This window comes from Mesoplodon mirus (assembly GCF_964341445.2).
Source record: "Mesoplodon mirus genome assembly, chromosome: 4".
NCBI classification, from domain to species: Eukaryota; Metazoa; Chordata; class Mammalia; order Artiodactyla; family Ziphiidae; genus Mesoplodon; species Mesoplodon mirus.
The window spans coordinates 44,773,435-44,793,158 of NC_138979.1; the positions used below are offsets into that span (position 1 = coordinate 44,773,435).

General features: G+C 36.8%; 1 protein-coding gene across 2 annotated transcripts in view; it reads right to left on the minus strand.

Moving 5' to 3' along the window:
• WDR72 (WD repeat domain 72) overlaps positions 1–19,724 on the minus strand; it is a gene marked incomplete at both ends in the record, with an annotated part of 200,538 nt that overhangs the window by 180,366 nt on the left and 448 nt on the right. The window contains 7 exons of one of the 2 annotated variants that reach the window (XM_082618356.1): positions 2,983–3,079; positions 3,460–3,605; positions 4,599–4,718; positions 5,757–5,833; positions 6,496–6,670; positions 7,777–7,855; positions 14,136–14,242. In XM_082618356.1, coding sequence (XP_082474482.1) covers positions 2,983–3,079; positions 3,460–3,605; positions 4,599–4,718; positions 5,757–5,833; positions 6,496–6,670; positions 7,777–7,855; positions 14,136–14,242 — 801 coding nt within the window. Of the gene's footprint in view, positions 1–2,982; positions 3,080–3,423; positions 3,606–4,598; positions 4,719–5,756; positions 5,834–6,495; positions 6,671–7,776; positions 7,856–14,135; positions 14,243–19,724 lie in introns of both variants that reach the window. The other variant, XM_082618355.1, reaches the window with a different exon arrangement.

The window sequence follows — 19,724 nt, forward strand, 5'->3', positions numbered from 1 at the left end:
TAACACATATATATGGAATCTAAAAAAAAATGGTTGTGATGAACCTAGGAGCAGGACAGGAATAAAGACACAGACGTAGAGAATGGACTTGAGGACATGGGGAGGGGGAAGGATAAGCTGGGACGAAGTGAGAGAGCAGCATTGACATATATACACTACCAAATGTAAAACAGATAGCTAGTGGGAAACAGCTGCATAGCACAGGGAGATCAGCTCGGTGCTTTATGACCACCTAGAGGGGTGGGATAGGGAGGGTGGAAGGGAGGCTTAAGAGGGAGGGGATATGGGGATATATGTATACATATAGCTGGTTCACTTCGTTATACAGCAGAAACTAACAAACATTGTAAAGCAATTATACTCTAATAAAGATGTTTAAAAAAAAAACTCTAAAAAATAAAAAACAGTGAATTATCTTGTGCTAACTGCCTGGATTCAAATCCTGGTTTTAGCACATACTAACTCTATTAAAAGAGCCAATTACTTGATTTAGGCAATTTACTTAACCTCTCTATATCTCATTTTCTCTAACTGTGAAAGAAGGCTAATAAATAAAAGCACCTTCTATATGGGATTACTGTCGGGATTAATGAGTTGATAAAGGTAAGGTGCTTAGTATGGTGCCAGGCATTTGGGACATACTCAATAAGCAGTAACCATTCTTATTATCCATTCTCAAAACAAATGAGAAATTCACTCCAAAGCCCATTCCCAGACTCTGGGGCCAAACTGCCTAGGTTCAAATCCTGGGAATTAACCTTCCTGAGCATCAGTTTCAAACTGGGGTCATGGTGAAAACTCATGTAAATAAGGCAGTGCATATGTTTAACAATAATAAGGACTGAAAAAAAAGTTACTCATCATCATCGTCATTGTCATTACTCTTAGTTCATGCATCCAAATTCCTTATCTGCAATCCTCAGGCTGTTTCTATTCCATCTACTCCCACCTCAACACTGCAATCTTACTCCACAGCTAAGACCCTGGGAAGCCCAGTTCCTCGCCTCAGCAGCCAGGACCCCTACCACAAGTTTCAGTGATCATCAGCTATGATTTCAAGATAGGGAGATTTTCCTAAAGCTGTTGGAATGAAGGAGGAGTCCCCATTTTTTCTACTACAACTCCATCAGCAGGTAAGTTCCTGGCATCACATGAGAACATGTTACTGTCACACACTGGGATTTAATTCTATGGCATCACTCCAAAAAACATGTTTACAGTGCATAATTCTCTAAGTTCATTGTATCTATCAAACTCACCTCCCTACACCATGAAAATGCCTTCATTACCTTGTAACTGCATGAAACAATAAGAAGTCTTATATTTAGTGAATATTGGTGATGTTTTGAATACAGAGAACAATATCTGAATTTAGTTTCTTGGCCGGATAAAGGGCAAGCAAAGGTCTACGAATGAGTAGACCAGCTTCTTTTTGTTTCAGATTATTGTATTCATTTTCACTGGCTTCCAAGTACTTCCCACTTTTAAGACACAGAAACAACTGTGGTTGTCTAAACAAGAATTATACATTGACAGAAAACTCACAAATCTATGTCTTCACCTTTTGAGACACAAAGCAAGGTGGCTTCCCATAAGATTAGTATTTTTTTAAGTTAATTTGTAATTGCTGTTCTTTTTCCTCATAGTTATGTATAGCATTGATATTTGTAGTAGACTAGAAGCTCCTAAAGGACATTTCTTATATCTAGCTTTTAGGGCAAACTGTGCTTTGTAAAAATGCATTCGGGAGCTAAAAAGGAAAAAAAGGGAAAGTCCTTTAAAAAATAACTTAAGATGCCTTTCTGAGTAAACCACAATAAAGCTTTTGTGATCAACAGCAAAACAAGGCTCTATTGCAACCCATGAATGACTTTAGAAATAGTGTTCCACACCATAACTCTAAAGTTTGTCTATGTCCTAGTGGCACTTGGAGTTCTAATTTTTGGCTGACAGTCTTAATCAAGTTTTTGCAACAAAACCTCACAGATATGTTAAAGAGATGATACTGAACCATAGGATTTGCAGCAGCTATGCTGCCTAATTAAGCAAACCATCACTGTAAAAAGTAACATGCTTCGTTGTTTGACACATCAATAATTCAAAACTCCTCCATTCTCCATGAAATACCTTTTTGGATAATTAACTGATGACTAAGTCCAATAGGTAAAAAAAAAAAACACTTTCACTGACACTAAAGTAAACTGCTTAAATTTTCAGGCTTCATAGAGTGTCAAAGATATAATTCAGTCAAGTGAAAACCCACAATTACATCCTCAACTCTCTGCCAGGAATCATAGTTATATTTGTTTTAACAAGAAAATTGATTCAGAAGAATAACTAAATGCATGTGAAAATGATCTCAATATACAGCTGCCTTAAGAATAAAAAAAAGCAGGATATAAGCCATTTGATAAAGTTTAAAAAATGAAGTAGATACATCAAAATGTTAATAACTTTGTATCAGTGGAAAGGTCAGTGGAAAAAATGTGTATGTATATATATATGGTGGGGGAGAGAGAGAGAGAGAAAGAGAGAATGAGAGAGGGAGAGGAAATAAATACGGCAAATGTTGACAATTGGTGAATCTAGGTAAAGGGTATATGATTGGTCATTGTACTATTCTTACAACCTTTCAAATATTTGAACATTTTCCAATTAAAATAAGTAAATACAAAAAATAAAAATATTCATAGTGAATATGTATGGTGGTAAAATTAGAAATTTTAATTCTTCCTTTTTTATCATTATAATTATTCCATAATAAATATGTATTGTTTAGTTAAGCAGACTTAAAAAATAGCTTTTCTAAAGGCAAATTCTTCTTCAGTAGCCATTAACAATTAGATTTAATTTTCTCGTTAACAACCTGATGTGATTCTTCAATTCAATTTTTTCAAGCCAGACTCTGTTACAGACAAAGCAACACTTATCTGAGAAGTGGAGTGAAACAGCTTTGAGGCAGTCATTCTTTTCTTGCATTACCTTATTTTCCTGCACAGAAGTAGAGCACAGTAAATGAGGATAAATGGTCTCTTTAAGCACTCTTCCATCAGCAGGGTATATGCTTTTTGAAAGCCCACTGCATAGTGAAAAATAAAAAGCAAAGTTTAGAACTTTGGGGTTCTTTATTCGTTTTTTCCCCTCCCACTTTCAAAAGCCGGATGGTACCATTCAAGTTTCTAAACTCTAGTTAGAAATTGTTGGGTTAATAATTACAAGTGACTTTTTGAAAACCCAGCACCAGCTGTACAAGTTATACATGGTTAATCTCATTCCTTCATCCCCTGCTGTTTTATACAAAGGCTGAAGCCTACCAAGCCCAGAGTAAATCTTCTAGTGCCAAAGTTGTTTTGTTCTGGTTTTTGATCATGGGCAGCATGTGGGGATTTTTCCATAATAAACCTCCCAAAGTTCATTTTCTACCTGAATGTTTTGTATGCTGCTCCCATCTGAGCCCACCTGTTCAGCAGCTGATAGATATAACTGTGACCATCTTCTGTCCAGATGATGATTCTGTGAGCAGCAAGCACCTCTCCACCAGCAAAGAACTGCCCGCTCCCACTAACTTCAGTCCAAAGAAGAGAAAAATCACAATAATCGTAAACCTAAAATACAGAATGAATGATGCCCATTAACAGAAGCTTCCAATCTAATCTACCAAGGAGAAAGATAAATTATGCTTATCAAGACTGTTTAGATAACAGTGTTAATGCAACAACATATTAATTATTAAGTATGAAGTATCATAACAGGCCACACTATACTCATGGACCAAGATAATATTTCACTAGTACTTATTTTTTCACATTTATCCTAGGTAGGTTTCAGTGGACAAACTATCTGACAGTATCATTCCAGAATGTGCCCATTAAGCACAGAGACCAAAAATCCCAAATTTTCTATGCAATTTTATTCTTTCCATATGGATAGTCAAACCTGAACATTTGAAAAATTTATTACACACAAAAGAAGTTGATACAGTAGAAATCCTAAAGTACATGTTGAACCATCTACTTTACATTTTAGTTCAAAAATATATTATAAGCTTTTAAGTAAGACAATATAGTTTTATTAACTGACCCAAGTATATGAAACATTAGAGAAAAAAAGGATGCTATCAAATGACAGTAACTTAGCTTTCCTTTCTTCTTGGAGATGTCAGTGAATATATTCACAAGAAAAGAATGTATATAGTCCCTAAAAACAAACGTAGTGACAAAGCAGAGAAAGAAAAAATATATAAAAATGAGACCAATGTATGTAGGTGAAAAGTATTAGTTTTCTTTTTAACTATAAAGTACAGGCATCAACTCTTTAAAATAATCTGAGACAAATGCTCACTATTATAATAGTTTGTTATTAATAAAATTAGGATATACTTTATATATACAATCCTGGGAAGCAAAATTACCCAGTGTAGTGAGAGGAAAACTGATAAAAGTCAGTCATAAAAGACAAGTAATTCCCTGCTGCAGTAATAATATTATAAAAAGTTTGTATCATATTTAAAACATATTCTTATAATTGTTGCACTGAACAAGATAAAAATCAAATTACATTTGTGTATCACTGGTACTTATTATGTTATTTTATAATACCTTCCAACATTTAGAAAATACCACCAGTAGAAGTCTCTCTGTATACGTGCAAAATCGTATTGTCTGGCAGTTCAGGGAATTAAGAAACTTGGATTCCTTTTCATAAACATCTTGCTTTTCCTTCAAAAGGAATAAAAACATTTTAGTACTAGTTCTAGCTAATTTATATAAAACTGTATTAGAAGACTCCTCCCCTCTAAGCCTGAAGTAGATCACACTGTTATTAAAAAAAAAGCACCCAATTTTCCTTTTGAGTTTTCTGAACTAAGAAAGTTACTTTGCAAAAGAAACCATGAAAAGGAAACCCACTTGAATTCAAGAATTCATTATATACAATCATTCAACAAACATTCTGTCGGGAAATTTGCTGCAGGATACTGAGAATATAAAGATATGAATAAGTTACTGACTTTCAGATATGGCAGAAAGATAAAACAAAAAAAAGTAAAATAATTTTTTAAAAAACCTTTGCAGTATCTTAATTGCTAAAATAGAAAAACAAACAAAATGTTTTGAAAAGACAAAAGCGTAGCCAGCACAGAACACCTAGAATACTATGTTCTCAATAAGTTTCTGATAACGCTGGGTGTGTGTTTTTTGGGCTCAGTATGCCAACTCAATTCCCAGGTTTTCCCAACCAAGAAATTCTGAAGGATAGTCCAGAGTATGGGGCAGTTGAAACGGTTCTGTCAACCGCACAAATTCTATGACTGTTCTTTTGTCCATCACCTCGACTTGTAGCCTGATGCCAGGGAGCAGCTGAATATACTGGACTCCCAGTGTATGTTACCCCCATTGCCACAGCTCACAAAGAGCCAGAAGAAATGGGGTCTTCTTCTGTAAGGGACAGAGAAATATTTCACGATGGATTTTTTAAATTAAAATATAATCAATGTTTGTGTGTGCGTGTGTGTGCGCATGTGCATGTAGGTAAAAACATTTGTATACATACAGAGAAAAGGTTGGAAAGATACCATGCAATTGTTACCAATGCTCACAACTTGGAAGAGAGATAGGGAAAAAGTACATGGACGTAAAACTTATATATTTCTACATTATTTGGACTTTTAACAATGAGAATGTAACACTCTTATAATTTAAAAAATGCCAATACATATGCTTGAAATTGGAGAATAAAGGATAGTTTCGCAAGCCAACCTGAATGCTGTTGATAGATGAAGAGAGATCCCATACTTTGAGCTCACCAGCTACTGACACTACCAAGAGAGAATCTTCTGTAAAAACAACAAAGGTCATATATAAGCTGACCACTGTTATAACTGGTTTCTCTAAAGATCATTCCATAGTCATTTAAGGATTATGCAGGGCATGTAGGTAGAAAATACTCAGCTGTTTTTTTTAATTAAAAAAGTAAACATTTTAGATCACATTCTAAATTTGTTTTGCAATTTCAAAGTGACTTCCATGTAAAAGGAGGGCACCACTGAAAGCAGAACCACATTGCAAACCATCACGCTGGCAATACTAATTACGCCTTCCTATTTCAGAAATAAGTAAGGAGCTAGCCTTCCTTCATTACAGGAACTGAATTCTCTTCATTACTACATCCAGAAGATACAGCAGGGCAAATCCAAGAGTCCTGTTAATCCAAAACAAACACCTGCTTGTCACTCTTAAAATGTATCAAAGCAGAACTGGGTCATGGAAACACAGTGTCTCCTCTTTCCACTTCCTCATGACCTCTTGCTGACTTTCCAGTGATTTGAACCACTGGGATGGATGTTCTCAGTTTTTCTTGATCTGGCTTAGAGTGCTATCCCTACCAGTAGGTAAAAATAAAGAAGCATTCTGAACTCTTGCCCAGTAATTTAACAAATAATTCAAAGGTGATATTTTTATATGCTATCTCTAGTGTTAGATAATACCTAACTCTTACCTTGAATTCTCATGGAGTGAACAATGCACATGCAGTTGATCCAATCCGGAGACTGAGATGATATGAAAGTGTGAATAATAACCAAACTTTTGGCATCAATTATAAGAACATCTTGATATTCTCCACAACACAGAAGCCAGCCTTCTCCTATCATCCGGAATGAGCAGTGGTAATACTATGCAAATTGAATTCAAAGCAAAAGTTTAATTATTACTAGCGATTAACATAATTTTGGCTGCGGTGAAGACTTCTCTGGATTTTAATTTTATCATCTATTCAACTAAGGTATTAGGCTAAATAACAACTAAAATTTCTTTTAGTTCAATTATTCTACACTTCTGAAGTGTTAATTTTGCCGTTTAGCTGACTTGCATTTCGTCATTTTTCTGGAGAAGGGGGCTCTTTTGGGAAGAACTAATCTTATTCCAAATCATGGAAAGCTCACAATTATATTAATTCTGGAATGCTATGTAGAACTGAACAACAAAAACCAGGTTTCTTACCCTAGCAACACTGCTACATCTTAAGAAGAAATAAAAATGTTTGAAAAGCATTTGAGGAACTTTTGTGCCAAATAAATTTTGAGAATGGCTTTTATTAAAGTTTGAGTAATATAACCTACCCTTGACAAGCTCTCTCACTATTCAGGTTTGATCACAGAAAGGAGTTCATGAATGTTTCAATGCAAGTCATCAATGCTAAAAGCAATGCATACAATATAAAAAACAGTGCCAGTACCATGGAATCATGTGACTACCTTACATATGCTTGGAGTCCACATACCAAAAGCCAAAATCTCTTTTAAATATTGGGAAGTTATTATAAAGATTAAGGCTGTGCCTCTTGCTCTGTTTTCATAAATAAGAAATTCAGAACCTATCCATCCAAAAAAGGTTGAAACTGGAAGCAAAAAAAAAAAAAACTTTTTTGCTTTATAAAACTGTATGCCAATAAAATGGAATCATTTCATGTGTGTGTCATTGTGTGCATGTGTTTGTGAGTGTAACTAAGGAAAAATAAGGAAATTGTTTTTCAAATTTGTCTATGTTAGAAAGATACAGAAATAAGAGAAAGAATAAGAAAAAAAATTGGTTGAATAGTTACTTTGGGGAAAGAAAAATGCCAAAAATAACAGATGATAACTGACAGTATTCTATTCTAATGATTAAAAAATTCAAGAAAATAATCCCTCTAAAGACATGTCTTTAAATGTGTGCTTAGCAAATGCTCTGAAGGAGCTGTAGAATCTGGAGATGTTCTCAAGGAAGTGAACATACTTACACAGATTGCAGTGTGCCTGTAAGGAAGTGTGGCCTTCTCCACGCACTGTCCATTGGTGACATTCCAAACACACATCTCCCTAGCAGAGATAACTTTGTATTATTCTCTGTCATTTCCACTCAATTGGCTGGAATAATTTTTGTGCCACCAAGTTTTTCTTTAGTGCTGCACTTAAATGCAGCCTGATCGTTTATGTGGCTTTTTGTTACAGATTACTGGGCAAGAAAATGTTGTGGTCATTAGCAGGGATGACATGCTGTATCTATGTCTTTTTGTTTTGGTAATTACACCCTGCCACCAGCCTACAAACCTTACTTGAGTGCCAACCTGACCTACAACAAATTGTGGGGATGCAGCTATCACAGCCTGGGAGAGTGACAGTTCAACAATCTTTCTATGGAAACTGCATCTTCTTGAAAATGATTTATTTTATTGAACTTAAACTACATATTCTGAAAAGCATAATACATCAAGTGTTGCGTCTTCTGGAGCTCAGGTATCATTTTTATAAAAATAAACAGTGCCACCAAGAGGCCACATTTGGTCTATCATTGATACGCTTTATTTCTTTGCTTCTCCTGAAATCCTGAAACCATCCTTGCCACAAAATTGTTAGAAAATTCTCATTGTTTAGAAAACTCTGATTTAGTTACATATATGTTACAAAGATACAGCTACAGTTATGAAATACAGTTACAAATACATCCAGTATAGGGCAGTTTAAATCTGTATGATTTCAGTTCACAAAAACCAGAATGGCTGTTTCACAGTTGTTTGGTAATATTCTTCAGTTTTGACAGTTTCAACACATAAGCAAAATTTTCCAAGGAAGGAAAATGAAAGCTTTATTGGCTTTAAGGGAGAGCTGCTATTAAGAAGCAAAAGACATGGACCAATAACGGTAAATGCTATATGCATTTGGTGTTTGCAGGCTTTGGGGGTTTTATTAGCCAAACACTGGAAATCAATCTTTAAATCAATGGTTCTCAATCTAGGCTGATTCTGCCCCACAAAGGACATTTGACAATGTTTAGAGACATTTTTAGTTGTCACAACTAGGAACACGATACTGGCATCTAGTGGGGAAAGGCCAGGGATGCTGCTAAACATCCTACAGTGCACAGGATAGTCCCTCACAGCAAAGAATTCTTCCGTGGTCCACAATGTCATTAGTGCTGAGGTTGAAAAACCATGTCCTAGATATAGAACTAAATATTCATAGTGATTTTATTTCTCTCTGTTTATATCCAACTGTATGCCAGAAAGGATTTGAGGTAATCTGAAAAGACATGCAACTCAATTAAACAGTGGGAAAGTGTGTGTGTGTGTGTGTGTGTGTGTGTATGAAAAATAAGACAGGGAAAAAGGTAGAAATTGACATAATATATCTCAAAGGATATATGTGTGCGTGTGTGTATATATATATATATATATATATATATATATATATATATATATATATGTAAAGAAATGGAACTTTAAGCAGCATCAATATAAAATTTTAGCTCTACAAAAAATTTGAGTTTATCAGTGTGGTTCTTAACTCTAGCTGTGCATCAAGAATCACCTGTGGGGCCTCCCTGGTGGCGCAGTGGTTGAGAGTCCGCCTGCCGATGCAGGGGATACGGGTTCGTGCCCCGGTCTGGGAGGATCCCATGTGCCGCGGAGCGGCTGGGCCCGTGAGCCATGGCCGCTGAGCCTGTGCGTCCGGAGCCTGTGCTCCGCAACGGGAGAGGCCACAACAGTGAGAGGCCCGCGTACAGCAAAAAAAAAAAAAAAAAAAAAAAAAAGAATCACCTGTGAATATATAAAAATTTCTCCTCAGAGATTCTAATTTCATGGCTCTGTGTTGTGGTCCTGGCATGTGGGGTTTTGCAAAGCTCCTGGTCAGTTAACCTGTTTCTAGATAACTCTATCTCTAAACCAGTGGTTCTAAAACTCTGGCTCTACGTTAGACTCATCAGGGAGGTTTTTAAAAATACTGATGTCTGGGACCCAACCCAGACATCAAGCCAGACTAATTAAATCACAATTTCTAAGGTTGGAGCCTGGGCATCAATAAAAGCTCTCCCAGTGATACTTATGTTTCTAAACTCTCTTGGATTCTAATGCCTTCCCTGTTTGTTTGCTTATCATCTTATTTTCTACCTTAAATTGGAAAAAAATACAAAAATATCACATAGTAAAAATTGACTCCTTGCCAATCAATTCTATTAAAGAAAGAAAAGCAAATTTCTTGTATATCAACAGTAGCATTGGCATTTTAGCTGGAACTGCTCAGTTATGTATCTAATAGGAAGACATGAAAATTAACTATTAAAATGAACATTCTTCTTTTTCTTTTCAAACACTGTTCCCCAACTTTGTACATAGATTAAATCACCTTCAATTATAAAAAATTAATTTAACAATTTACAAAATTTTTTAAATTCCTAATTTTTAAATTTCAATGAAAAGAAAATCACATAGGAAAAAATCCATAACATATAAAATTAGAATATTATTACATTCCCACTAAAAACTCCTTGCGAAAGAGCCTCTCTTTCTTATTCAACTGTACATCCCCACCTGAGCACTTCAATAAAAATTCATTCAATGGATACATAAATCAGTCACTACTCTTTCATCCACTGTCTATCTCTCAAAAGTATACTGTTTTCTCTTGGCCCTATTCTTATTCTCATATTTGTGTGCTTATAACACTGTTACCGTTTTGCTCAAATTTTAATGAAGCATCTAGAGGGAAAGGAGATACATATGAATGCTTGGTTTGCCCTCTTGAATTACAAGTCCATTACATTCTTCAAACTCACTTTTGTCTTCAGTTACACTTTGGGGTTTTCTTTGGCATTCTCAAGCTCCCATCTTCTTACGCCTGTTTCTTAAATGTTGGTTTTCCTTAGTATCTTAGGCTTTCTTACATTCTCATATTTCACACTCTCTCTTGATGAGTCATCTACTCCCATGACTGCAGGCACCAACTATATGATGTTGGAAGCCCAGACCTATTCACTGGACTCTAGATTTCCACATACAACTAGTAATTAGATGTTTCCACCTGGATGACTTGCAGGACTTCACACACCTCGTACTTAAAATGAGGCACAACACCTTCCCTCCTTTGTTCTCATTCTCAATGAATGGTATCACCAATGAGTTTCCCAAGTCATTCTTGAACTCAGACATTCTCTCACTGCCCCAAATGTGGGGTACCCACTATTTCAAATATTTTCCTCTAAACCAGCAGCATAGCACTCTCCAGGAACGTGTTAGAAACGCAAGTTCTTGAACCTCAGCCCAGACCTACTAAACCTGTATCTCGGGAATGGGGCTGAGAAATCTGTATTTAAACAAGCTCTGAAAGTGGTCCTGATGCAGGCTTAGGTTTAATGAACACTATCCTAGAAGACTCTAAGGCTGGGTGCCTGCCTGCCTATTTCTCTAGTATCATCTCTTGCTGGTAGTTGGAAATTTTATTAATAGTAATGACTTGCTTTATCAATGTCAAGCCTTTTTTGCCTTAAGGTTTTATTAACTATATATATTTATTAATATAATATTAAAATGGCTATATTAACATTAATTTCATTACTATTTGCCCAATAAATCTCTTTCCATCCATTTACTTTTAACTTTTATATATCCTTATGCTGTTTTTGTTTTTTTTTGTTTTTTTTTTTTTTTTTGCGGTATGCGGGCCTCTCACTGTTGTGGCCTCCCCCGCTGCGGAGCACAGGCTCCGGACGCGCAGGCCCAGCGGCCATGGCTCACGGGCCCAGCCGCTCCGTGGCATATGGGATCCTCCCAGACCGGGGCACGAACCCGTATCCCCTGCATCGGCAGGCGGACTCTCAACCACTGCGCCACCAGGGAGGCCCTGTTTTTGTTTTTTAAATTGTCTGACAATCTTTGTAATTTAACCGATGGACTTAGTCCCTTTACTTAATTGAGATTACTGGTTTATTCAGATTTATTTCAATTACCTTATTTTTTGCTATTTGTCTCGTTTATTGTCCCCTTTAGATTAAACAACATTCTTTATCTTTTTTTAAATTGGAAGTTATATATTCTGTTTCTTTCATTTTTATTTCTTTTGTCTGTTCTCTTAGCAGCTACCCTGGAAATGTCAGCATGTATATCTAGCTTAAAGGCTAAGGTTAATCACCATCCTTACCCACCTCTAGAACACCAGAACACGTGGAGTCTGATCACTACGCTTATGATATGCAGTTGTTGATTAGGATTTTGTGTATGTGGGGGGGAGGTGGATGGGAGGTACATATAAACCATATTGTAATATAATCTGTGCTTATTTAAATTTTCTAAAACTTTGCTGGGTTTTGTTCAATATTCCTTCTTCCATCACATCTTCCTTCTGAAATCATTATTCTTACTGAAAAATATAATTTAGAATTTCATTACTTACAGAGGGTCTGTTGGCAGTGAACACTCTCAGTATTTGTCTTAAATGTTACTGTTTTGCCCTAATTTTTTGAAGATGTTTTTGCTAGAGATATAACTCTAAGTTGATAGATATTTTCTCTCAACTTTTAAAAGATATTTCACTGCTATCTAGTTCTCATTTTACTGTTAAGAAGTCAGCTCTCAGTTTAATTAACTTTCCTTTAAAAGTAATCTGCTTCTTCTCATTGCCTACTTTCAGGTTCTTCTCTTTTTCTTCGGCATTCCATCATTTCAACATCAGGTTCCAGGTGTTTATTTCCTTTCATTTATCCTGGAATTCACTGGGATTCCTGAATATTAGGATTTTTGCCTATAGATGAAGTAATACTAAGTGAAAAAAATGAAAAACTAAGTCAGGAAGCAAGTCATGATCAGCATGAATCTGATAACGTTGGAGCAGAAATGCTAAGCCAACGGTCACTTCCTGGGACTTTTAAAGCTAAAAGAAAAAAATAAAAATTCATTGTTACTTAAGAAGTAATAGGTCGAGCCTAGTAATTTTAACAAGTTTCAGCAGATTGAATTAGGATTTGCTAAGTATGCAGTAGCTAAAGTGTAGGTACTGCCAAAGGAGAATCTCATAGATGCAAGGTGTCAGACCCCAAAGAAATAGAGTTCTAGAAAATTCAAATCATCTTGGAAAAGGAAGACCAACCAGACTCCTTGGCTCTTTAACAATCATATTTACAGGACTTATACAGCTGAATTCATCTATCATCAAGAATATGTCCATTAACCCCTAGTTTCTTTTTTGGAGCTAGACCACTGTGGACAAAAATCTCAAGGTGGAACTCAGTTATACTCTTCAGATCTATTTCTCACTCAGCTATTAATTTTATCAACTGTGCAAGTAGTCTCAGAAAAACTAACCATCCCCCAAATTCTCTAGATTGGGAATAAATATCTCAGCCTATGTAGCAGGCTTCAAGGCAGCCCTAGTGTACGAAAGCTAAGCAGTTGTTTAAAAAGAATGTACTAGGACATTTCATTTTAGCTTCATCCAAAGTTCAGTCTCTCTAAGTATAACAATTATGCCTTGCTATAAGCTATGAGAATAGGTATCTCTTTGATGTCTGTACCACTAGCCATTTTGTTAAACTATTCCATTTTTAAAAGTTGGACACTTGATTCCTCATTCTTCTTTTGGGTCTCAGAATTCTAAGCCATATAATTTCTCCTTGGGTTAAAAACAAAAAATGAGGAGATTCTCTTGTTTCAACCAGCAACCCAATCCCTCCTTCACAAACACATGCTGAATGGATTCCGCATTCTTGAGTATACTTTGGCAAACATCTCATCAGCAGAGTAGTTCACAGTAGCTCTTCCATCAGTGGGGCTTTTTCCTACAGCTAAGTCCTCTTTCATTGGAACAAACCTCCTTCCATGAAAGTACACCCAGATCACTATGTTTCTTCTCCTTCTCACTCCCACATCCCACTTACAAGTGAGTCCTCTCCTCTGTTTTAAAATGATATCAGACAAGTGTACAACATAAAGATCGTAACTGCTGAATTGTTTCATGAAACTATGAAGGCTTGCATGGATTTGCTTAATAGCTCAAAGTGAGTTACTACATTAAAAAAGACAAGCGCCCAGACTTTTCCATTTTCAGTTCTATAATAGGTGGCATTTGCTGACATCCTTTACACAATGAGGCAGCCACAAGGCCTGATACACGTTGGGATGTCTAAAGATTGGGAGTCACAGTACTGATTACTTTCCTTGGGACTGTCACACAAGTTATTCAACCATTCAAGATCTAACTTTTCCTATATGTAAAAGGAATATGTTAATCACTAAAATTTCCTTCAGCCCTAGAATTCTGTATCCCATCAGAGTTTTTAAAAAGGGAGAAGGAACAGAAACAGGTGCACAGTTCCACACATCTTACCTACCCATTTTCAGCAGCACTAACTATGAAGGGCTGTTTAGAGAAGTCTCTTGCTCTCGCCAAACACGTCACTGAAGCTGAGTGACCAAAAAGAAGTTCTTTGGCCGAAATCTGAAAATGATGAGGGTAAGTTTTTAAATAGCTGTAAACTTTTTAGTAGAAGAATATAACATGGCATTATATAATTATTCATAATTCTAATTAGGAATGCTGTTATATTATGTTTTTGCTGTACATAAGTTTTAGGAAAACTGATATATGCCATATCAAAATCCCCAGAATAATAAACTTCTAGGTAAAGGAGCTGTGTTATACACATTTTTTTTGTTTTTGGTTCTGCATCTGTCATGAAACCTAGATGATTGCTGGACCTGTTTTACAACATCTAGGTTTTGAATACAAATAAATCAGTGTTGACGTTTATTACGCACAAAATGTGCCTCAAACAATAGAAGCATATTTATGTGCAGATTTCAGAATTCAGAACTGAGTTTACAAAACAATGCAGAGAAAATATTACCCCTTTTGTAACCATTATAACGCCTTATTTGAATTCCTGCCTCAGAAATAGTAAAAATTAACTTGTCAACATTAGAAATAAAATTTTAACTAAGCCAACTTAGTTAAAATGCCATTTCAAAATGCCAACTTTTTCTCCTATGTGTGATTTTTAAAAATGACACCAAGGACTAATTCTTCCATTATCTCATGTGTGAAAGAAGTCTGTTCCTCATAATCCAACCATAACAATAAGAACAAATTATTTCATAACACAATTGTTCTCTGCCTTCCTCTTATTTCTATATTAATCAGAAATATTTCTTTAAAAGATCTGTTACAGAATAAATTTCTAGTGCTAGAAAGAGCATTTTGCAGTTGGTTCTAATCACTTACAATCCAAGTTCTCTACCTTCCTCCTGGGAAATACAGGTTCCATCTCAGAAAACAACATACTATCTTTCCCTATCATCACACTTGGGAAAGCGTACCTCTATGAATTTAACCCTTGTCCTATACATTACAGGCCAAATTAAGCAATGAGTCAGGGCAAATCAAAGATCTCCTCCAGAGAAAATCCACTATGGACAAAATGTCAGAAGAGAACACCATTGCCTTTCATATGAAGTCTTCATTCTGCTACTAACTCTTCACATGTAGTTGAATAAGCTGTGACAATTCACTATAATCTCCTCATTTTATCACACATTCTGCTGTGAAGAATAACAAAAACCTCTACAATCACACCTAGTCATTGCCATGATGAAATCCAGGAAACCTTTACCTCTATTCGTGGGCTCCACCTTTATGAAGCATTGGTCCCCCTCACTCCCACCATAGCACAAATAGAAAAGGGAAAAGAACACACAACTTGATGAGCATATACCATACTCCAGGCACTCATGCAACTATGAACAGGATTTAATCCCCATTTCACAGTTGAGGAAATTAGGGCTCGAAGAATAGAAGTCATTTGCCCAACACTACAGAGTTGGTAAATAACAGACCTACATTTTGACCAAGACCTTTATTCTTTTTCTCTACTCAACATTGCTATTCTTCATTTTGTCACTGTTGTGTTTCCCTCTGAGTATAAAACAGGAAGAAAAATAGGACATACTGATACTATAAGAGAATATACCTGAGAGAATGTTCAGAGTTCACCTTTTTCTATGCTCACAGGTATGATGAATACCAGCAATCAATACCAAAAGGCCCAAGTGATGAAGTTCCTAGCATGGGACTTGGAGAAGCTCCCCATGGGCAGACCTCACAAAGTTTTGGGGAAAGCACAGGGCTTTGGGAGTCAGACCCTGAGCCTGGAAGCAGAATGCTTAACCTAGATATGTGATGAGCAGCCCAGGACAGGGAGACATTTATTCTCCAGCTCCCCTGCACCCTGCCATCCCACCACCCATGGACAGGGAAAGTCCGAGATGTGTACACAATCCCCTAATGAATGCTTGGATACTCCAAGATGTACAGACCTTAAATCAGCTTCTTTCCCTCCCTTTTCCTATTCTCTAATCCTCTCTATTTCTTATACAGAAACATGATATTCTCATTCTAGCAGTCCTACCCATCACCCAAACGCCAAATCTGGAAGGTATCTTTGGCTGTTCCTGCGTCTTTAGCTCACATCCAACTGGTTTCTCAGTTCTGTCCATACTCTCCTCTTAACATCATTCCAGGTTTCATCTCGTCTTCATTCCCATTGCCACTGATTTGGTTCATAGTCAAGGACTTTCCTGACTACATTACTGTAGAAGCCTCCTGCCCAAAGTCTCTTTCCCTTACCTCATCTCCTTCTCCCTTCAGTGTGCCCTTAATACCAAGTGATATTCTAAATTACAAATATAATAAAATAGTATTATGTCATCTCCTCAAAATCCCTTAATATTACCACTGCTTTTAATTAGCACGTAGTGTTAGCGATTGCTAGTTAAACAAACAAACAAAAAAATCTAATCTCCTCAGCATGTCAGATTCCACGTTGAGTCTGCTCTGTCCTTTCCAGGTGTGCCTGTCACCTCTAATTTGCCCTTTATAGTCCAGGTCTGCTCAACTACTTTCACCAGTTCCCTGAAGGCAAAATAGTCCTGCCTTCCACACACACACTTATCATTCTGTCTGCAATCTCCTCCCACCTGCTTTTCCTGTTCAAGTCTGATACATCCTTTAGAATTCAGCTCAGGCATCACCCTCAGAAAGCCTTTCTCTTGAAGAGCACACTTCTCACTGATCAGGATGGCTATTAAAAAAGCAACAGCAATAGAAAATAAAAAGTGTTGGTGAAGATGTTGAGAAAATGGGAACCCTTGCACACTGCTAGTGGGAATACAAAATGGTGCAGCCACTGTAGAAAACAGTTTAGCCGTTCCTCAAAAATTTTAAAATAGGGCTTCCCTGGTGGCGCAGTGGTTGAGAGTCAGCCTGCCAATGCAGGGGACACGGGTTCGTGCCCCAATCTGGGAAGATCCCACATGCCGCGGAGCGGCTAGGCCCGTAAGCCATGGCCGCTGACCCAGTGCGTCCAGAGCCTGTGCTCTGCAATGGGAGAGGCCACAACAGTGAGAGGCCCGCGTACCGAAAAAAAAAAAAATTTTTTTTAATAGAACTACCAAATATTCCATCAATTCTACTTCTGAGTACAGCCCAAAAAAGTGAAAGCAGGGACTCGAACATATGTTTATGCACCCAGGTTCATGGCAGTATCGTTCACAATGGTCAAAAGGTTTGGAAGCAATCCAAATGTCCACTGAGGAATGGATAAACAAAACGTGGTATATAAATACAATGGAATGTTATGGAGCCTTAAAAGGGAAGGATATTCTGACATATCCTACAACATGTATGAGGACATTGTGTTTAGTGAAATAGGCCAGTTGCAAAAGGATAAATACTGTATGATTCTACTTATATAAGATACACAGTAAGGTCAAATTCATAGAGACAGTGTGTATCCCACCACTTTACAGCTTCCTAATTACATGTCTGTCTCCTACACTAGACTCTGAGAAACCTGAAGGAGGAATCTACACCTGTGACAAAAAGCATCTGTGTAGTTCGTCTAATGACTGCATAAGTGAGTGTCCTTAGGTTTGTTTTTCCACTTTATTTGGTGGTGAGTGAGCGTTTAAGACCACAGAGCGTGATTATCCTCTTACCTAAACCATTTTGGAGAGGGGAAGAAGCTTTCCACATTTAGTACAAGGAAGAAAGAAAGAGCTCCCAGTTCATTTTACACCCCGCCTCCCTGCAGTGTCCTTCTCCCCTTCCTAATGTCTTCCCCTGCTATGCTCATCGGCTCCAAGCTGCCCTACAGCCACTCAATCAACCACGTGGTCATAACTTCTCTTAAAATCTCTCTTGTCTTCAAGGCCTCTGTTCTTCTTCCTTTGGCTGAATTATTCCTTTATCTATATATTTTAAAACAAAAATCAAATTAAACTACTAAGCATTAAAATATCAGTGATGGAACACCCACTTGACTATCTTACAGATACCAAGAGGATTTGTTGAGAACTCAAAAATGCCCTGATTTTTGAAAAGCCTAGAATCTTCCCTGCTAATAGTTGACCCATTGTCATGTAGGGGCAAGATTCAAAGGAAAAATAAGAGAAGGTGTTCATTCTTTCTGGTCCTATGATTAGCCATAGAAAATCTCAAGGAAAACTCTTATGTGGAAAATTTCACACCCATACTAATCAATATCTTACTTGTGTTACTAACTTTTTCACAATGTCCTCACAGTGAATTTCCAAAACATAAAACTGATCCAATCTCCTTCTTAAGTCTTCTCAATGACTCTTCTTGTTCCTTACACCCCTGCCAATCTGATTCCCATTCCCACCTCATATTTCTAACTGTGATTTCTCAATATCAGCAACTATTAGAATTTGGGGTGGAATAATTTTTTTGCTGTGAGGGGCTGTCATGTACACTATGGAATGTTTACAGCATCCCTGACCACTGCCCACTAGATGCCAATAGCATCGCCCTTTCCATTGCTCTAACCCCAAAAAGAAGACTTGCTCCTAAGAAAAGCATGAAATAACTATTCCCACTGAAGATGAAGTACAGACTGACCCCCACAAAGAGCACCCTGTATTATAACATAACTGCACTGGCAGTTACTAGCCTATGTCCTTCCTCTACGACACTGCGACCAGTTGGGCAGCCAGTACCAGGTCTTCTCATTCATGTTTGAACTCAGGTACCCACCGTACTGCCTAACTTATAAAATGCACCCAATAAATGCATGTTGAATAAATACCAGGAACATATGTAAAAAGATATAGATGCTAGGATTCCAAATTTCTTAAGCTTATAGCAACCTACATATTATAAGACAACTACTTCAGCCAGGAAACACTACACTCCAACATTAAAAAAAGTAGCAAGATAGTTTAAGCCACTTAGGATTTTAAGTTTAGACTGTAAGAGATAATAAAGGCAAGGGCCAATTTCAAAACTCAGCTGTTGCAATAATACCCAGTCCTTCTTTTAGGAATGTTCATAAACATTGAGCTGAGCTGGTCTGCTTGCAGTTTTTGGCAGTCCTGTAGTGTAACTGCTCAGTGATGGCAGATGTTAATTAACTACACTATAAAATAGAATTACAATTAATTGTTAATTTAGGTTTTAAAGTGACAAACTTTAAAGGCTAAAAGTAGTCTTTGATCTTTAACAGGCTTCCTAATGAGGGCAGTATACTTTAAGTACATCATTAGTTTAAGTGTTCAAATTGGGTCTAGAGGCTCCTAGAGCTAAGCAAATATCTGTTCCAATATGTTAAATGTTTATGAGTTGGGACAAGGACAATTAATTGCTAATCAATGGGCCAAATCCTAGGTGAGGCCAGGTTCTGAAATAGGAGGACGACAATAGTAAATTGGATTTAGAGCTTTTCGATGTGACCTGTCAAAATCACAGGCAAGCAGAGACCAAAAGAATGGCAAGAAGGCCAAACTGGCAGAAACACCCAGATAATTAAAATATTACTCATTTAGTTAATAGTGGTTTTCATAGGTGCCCTTTGTTTAGATTAATGAGCCATAATTTTTAGAATTATACTTACATGTCCGTAGTTCAG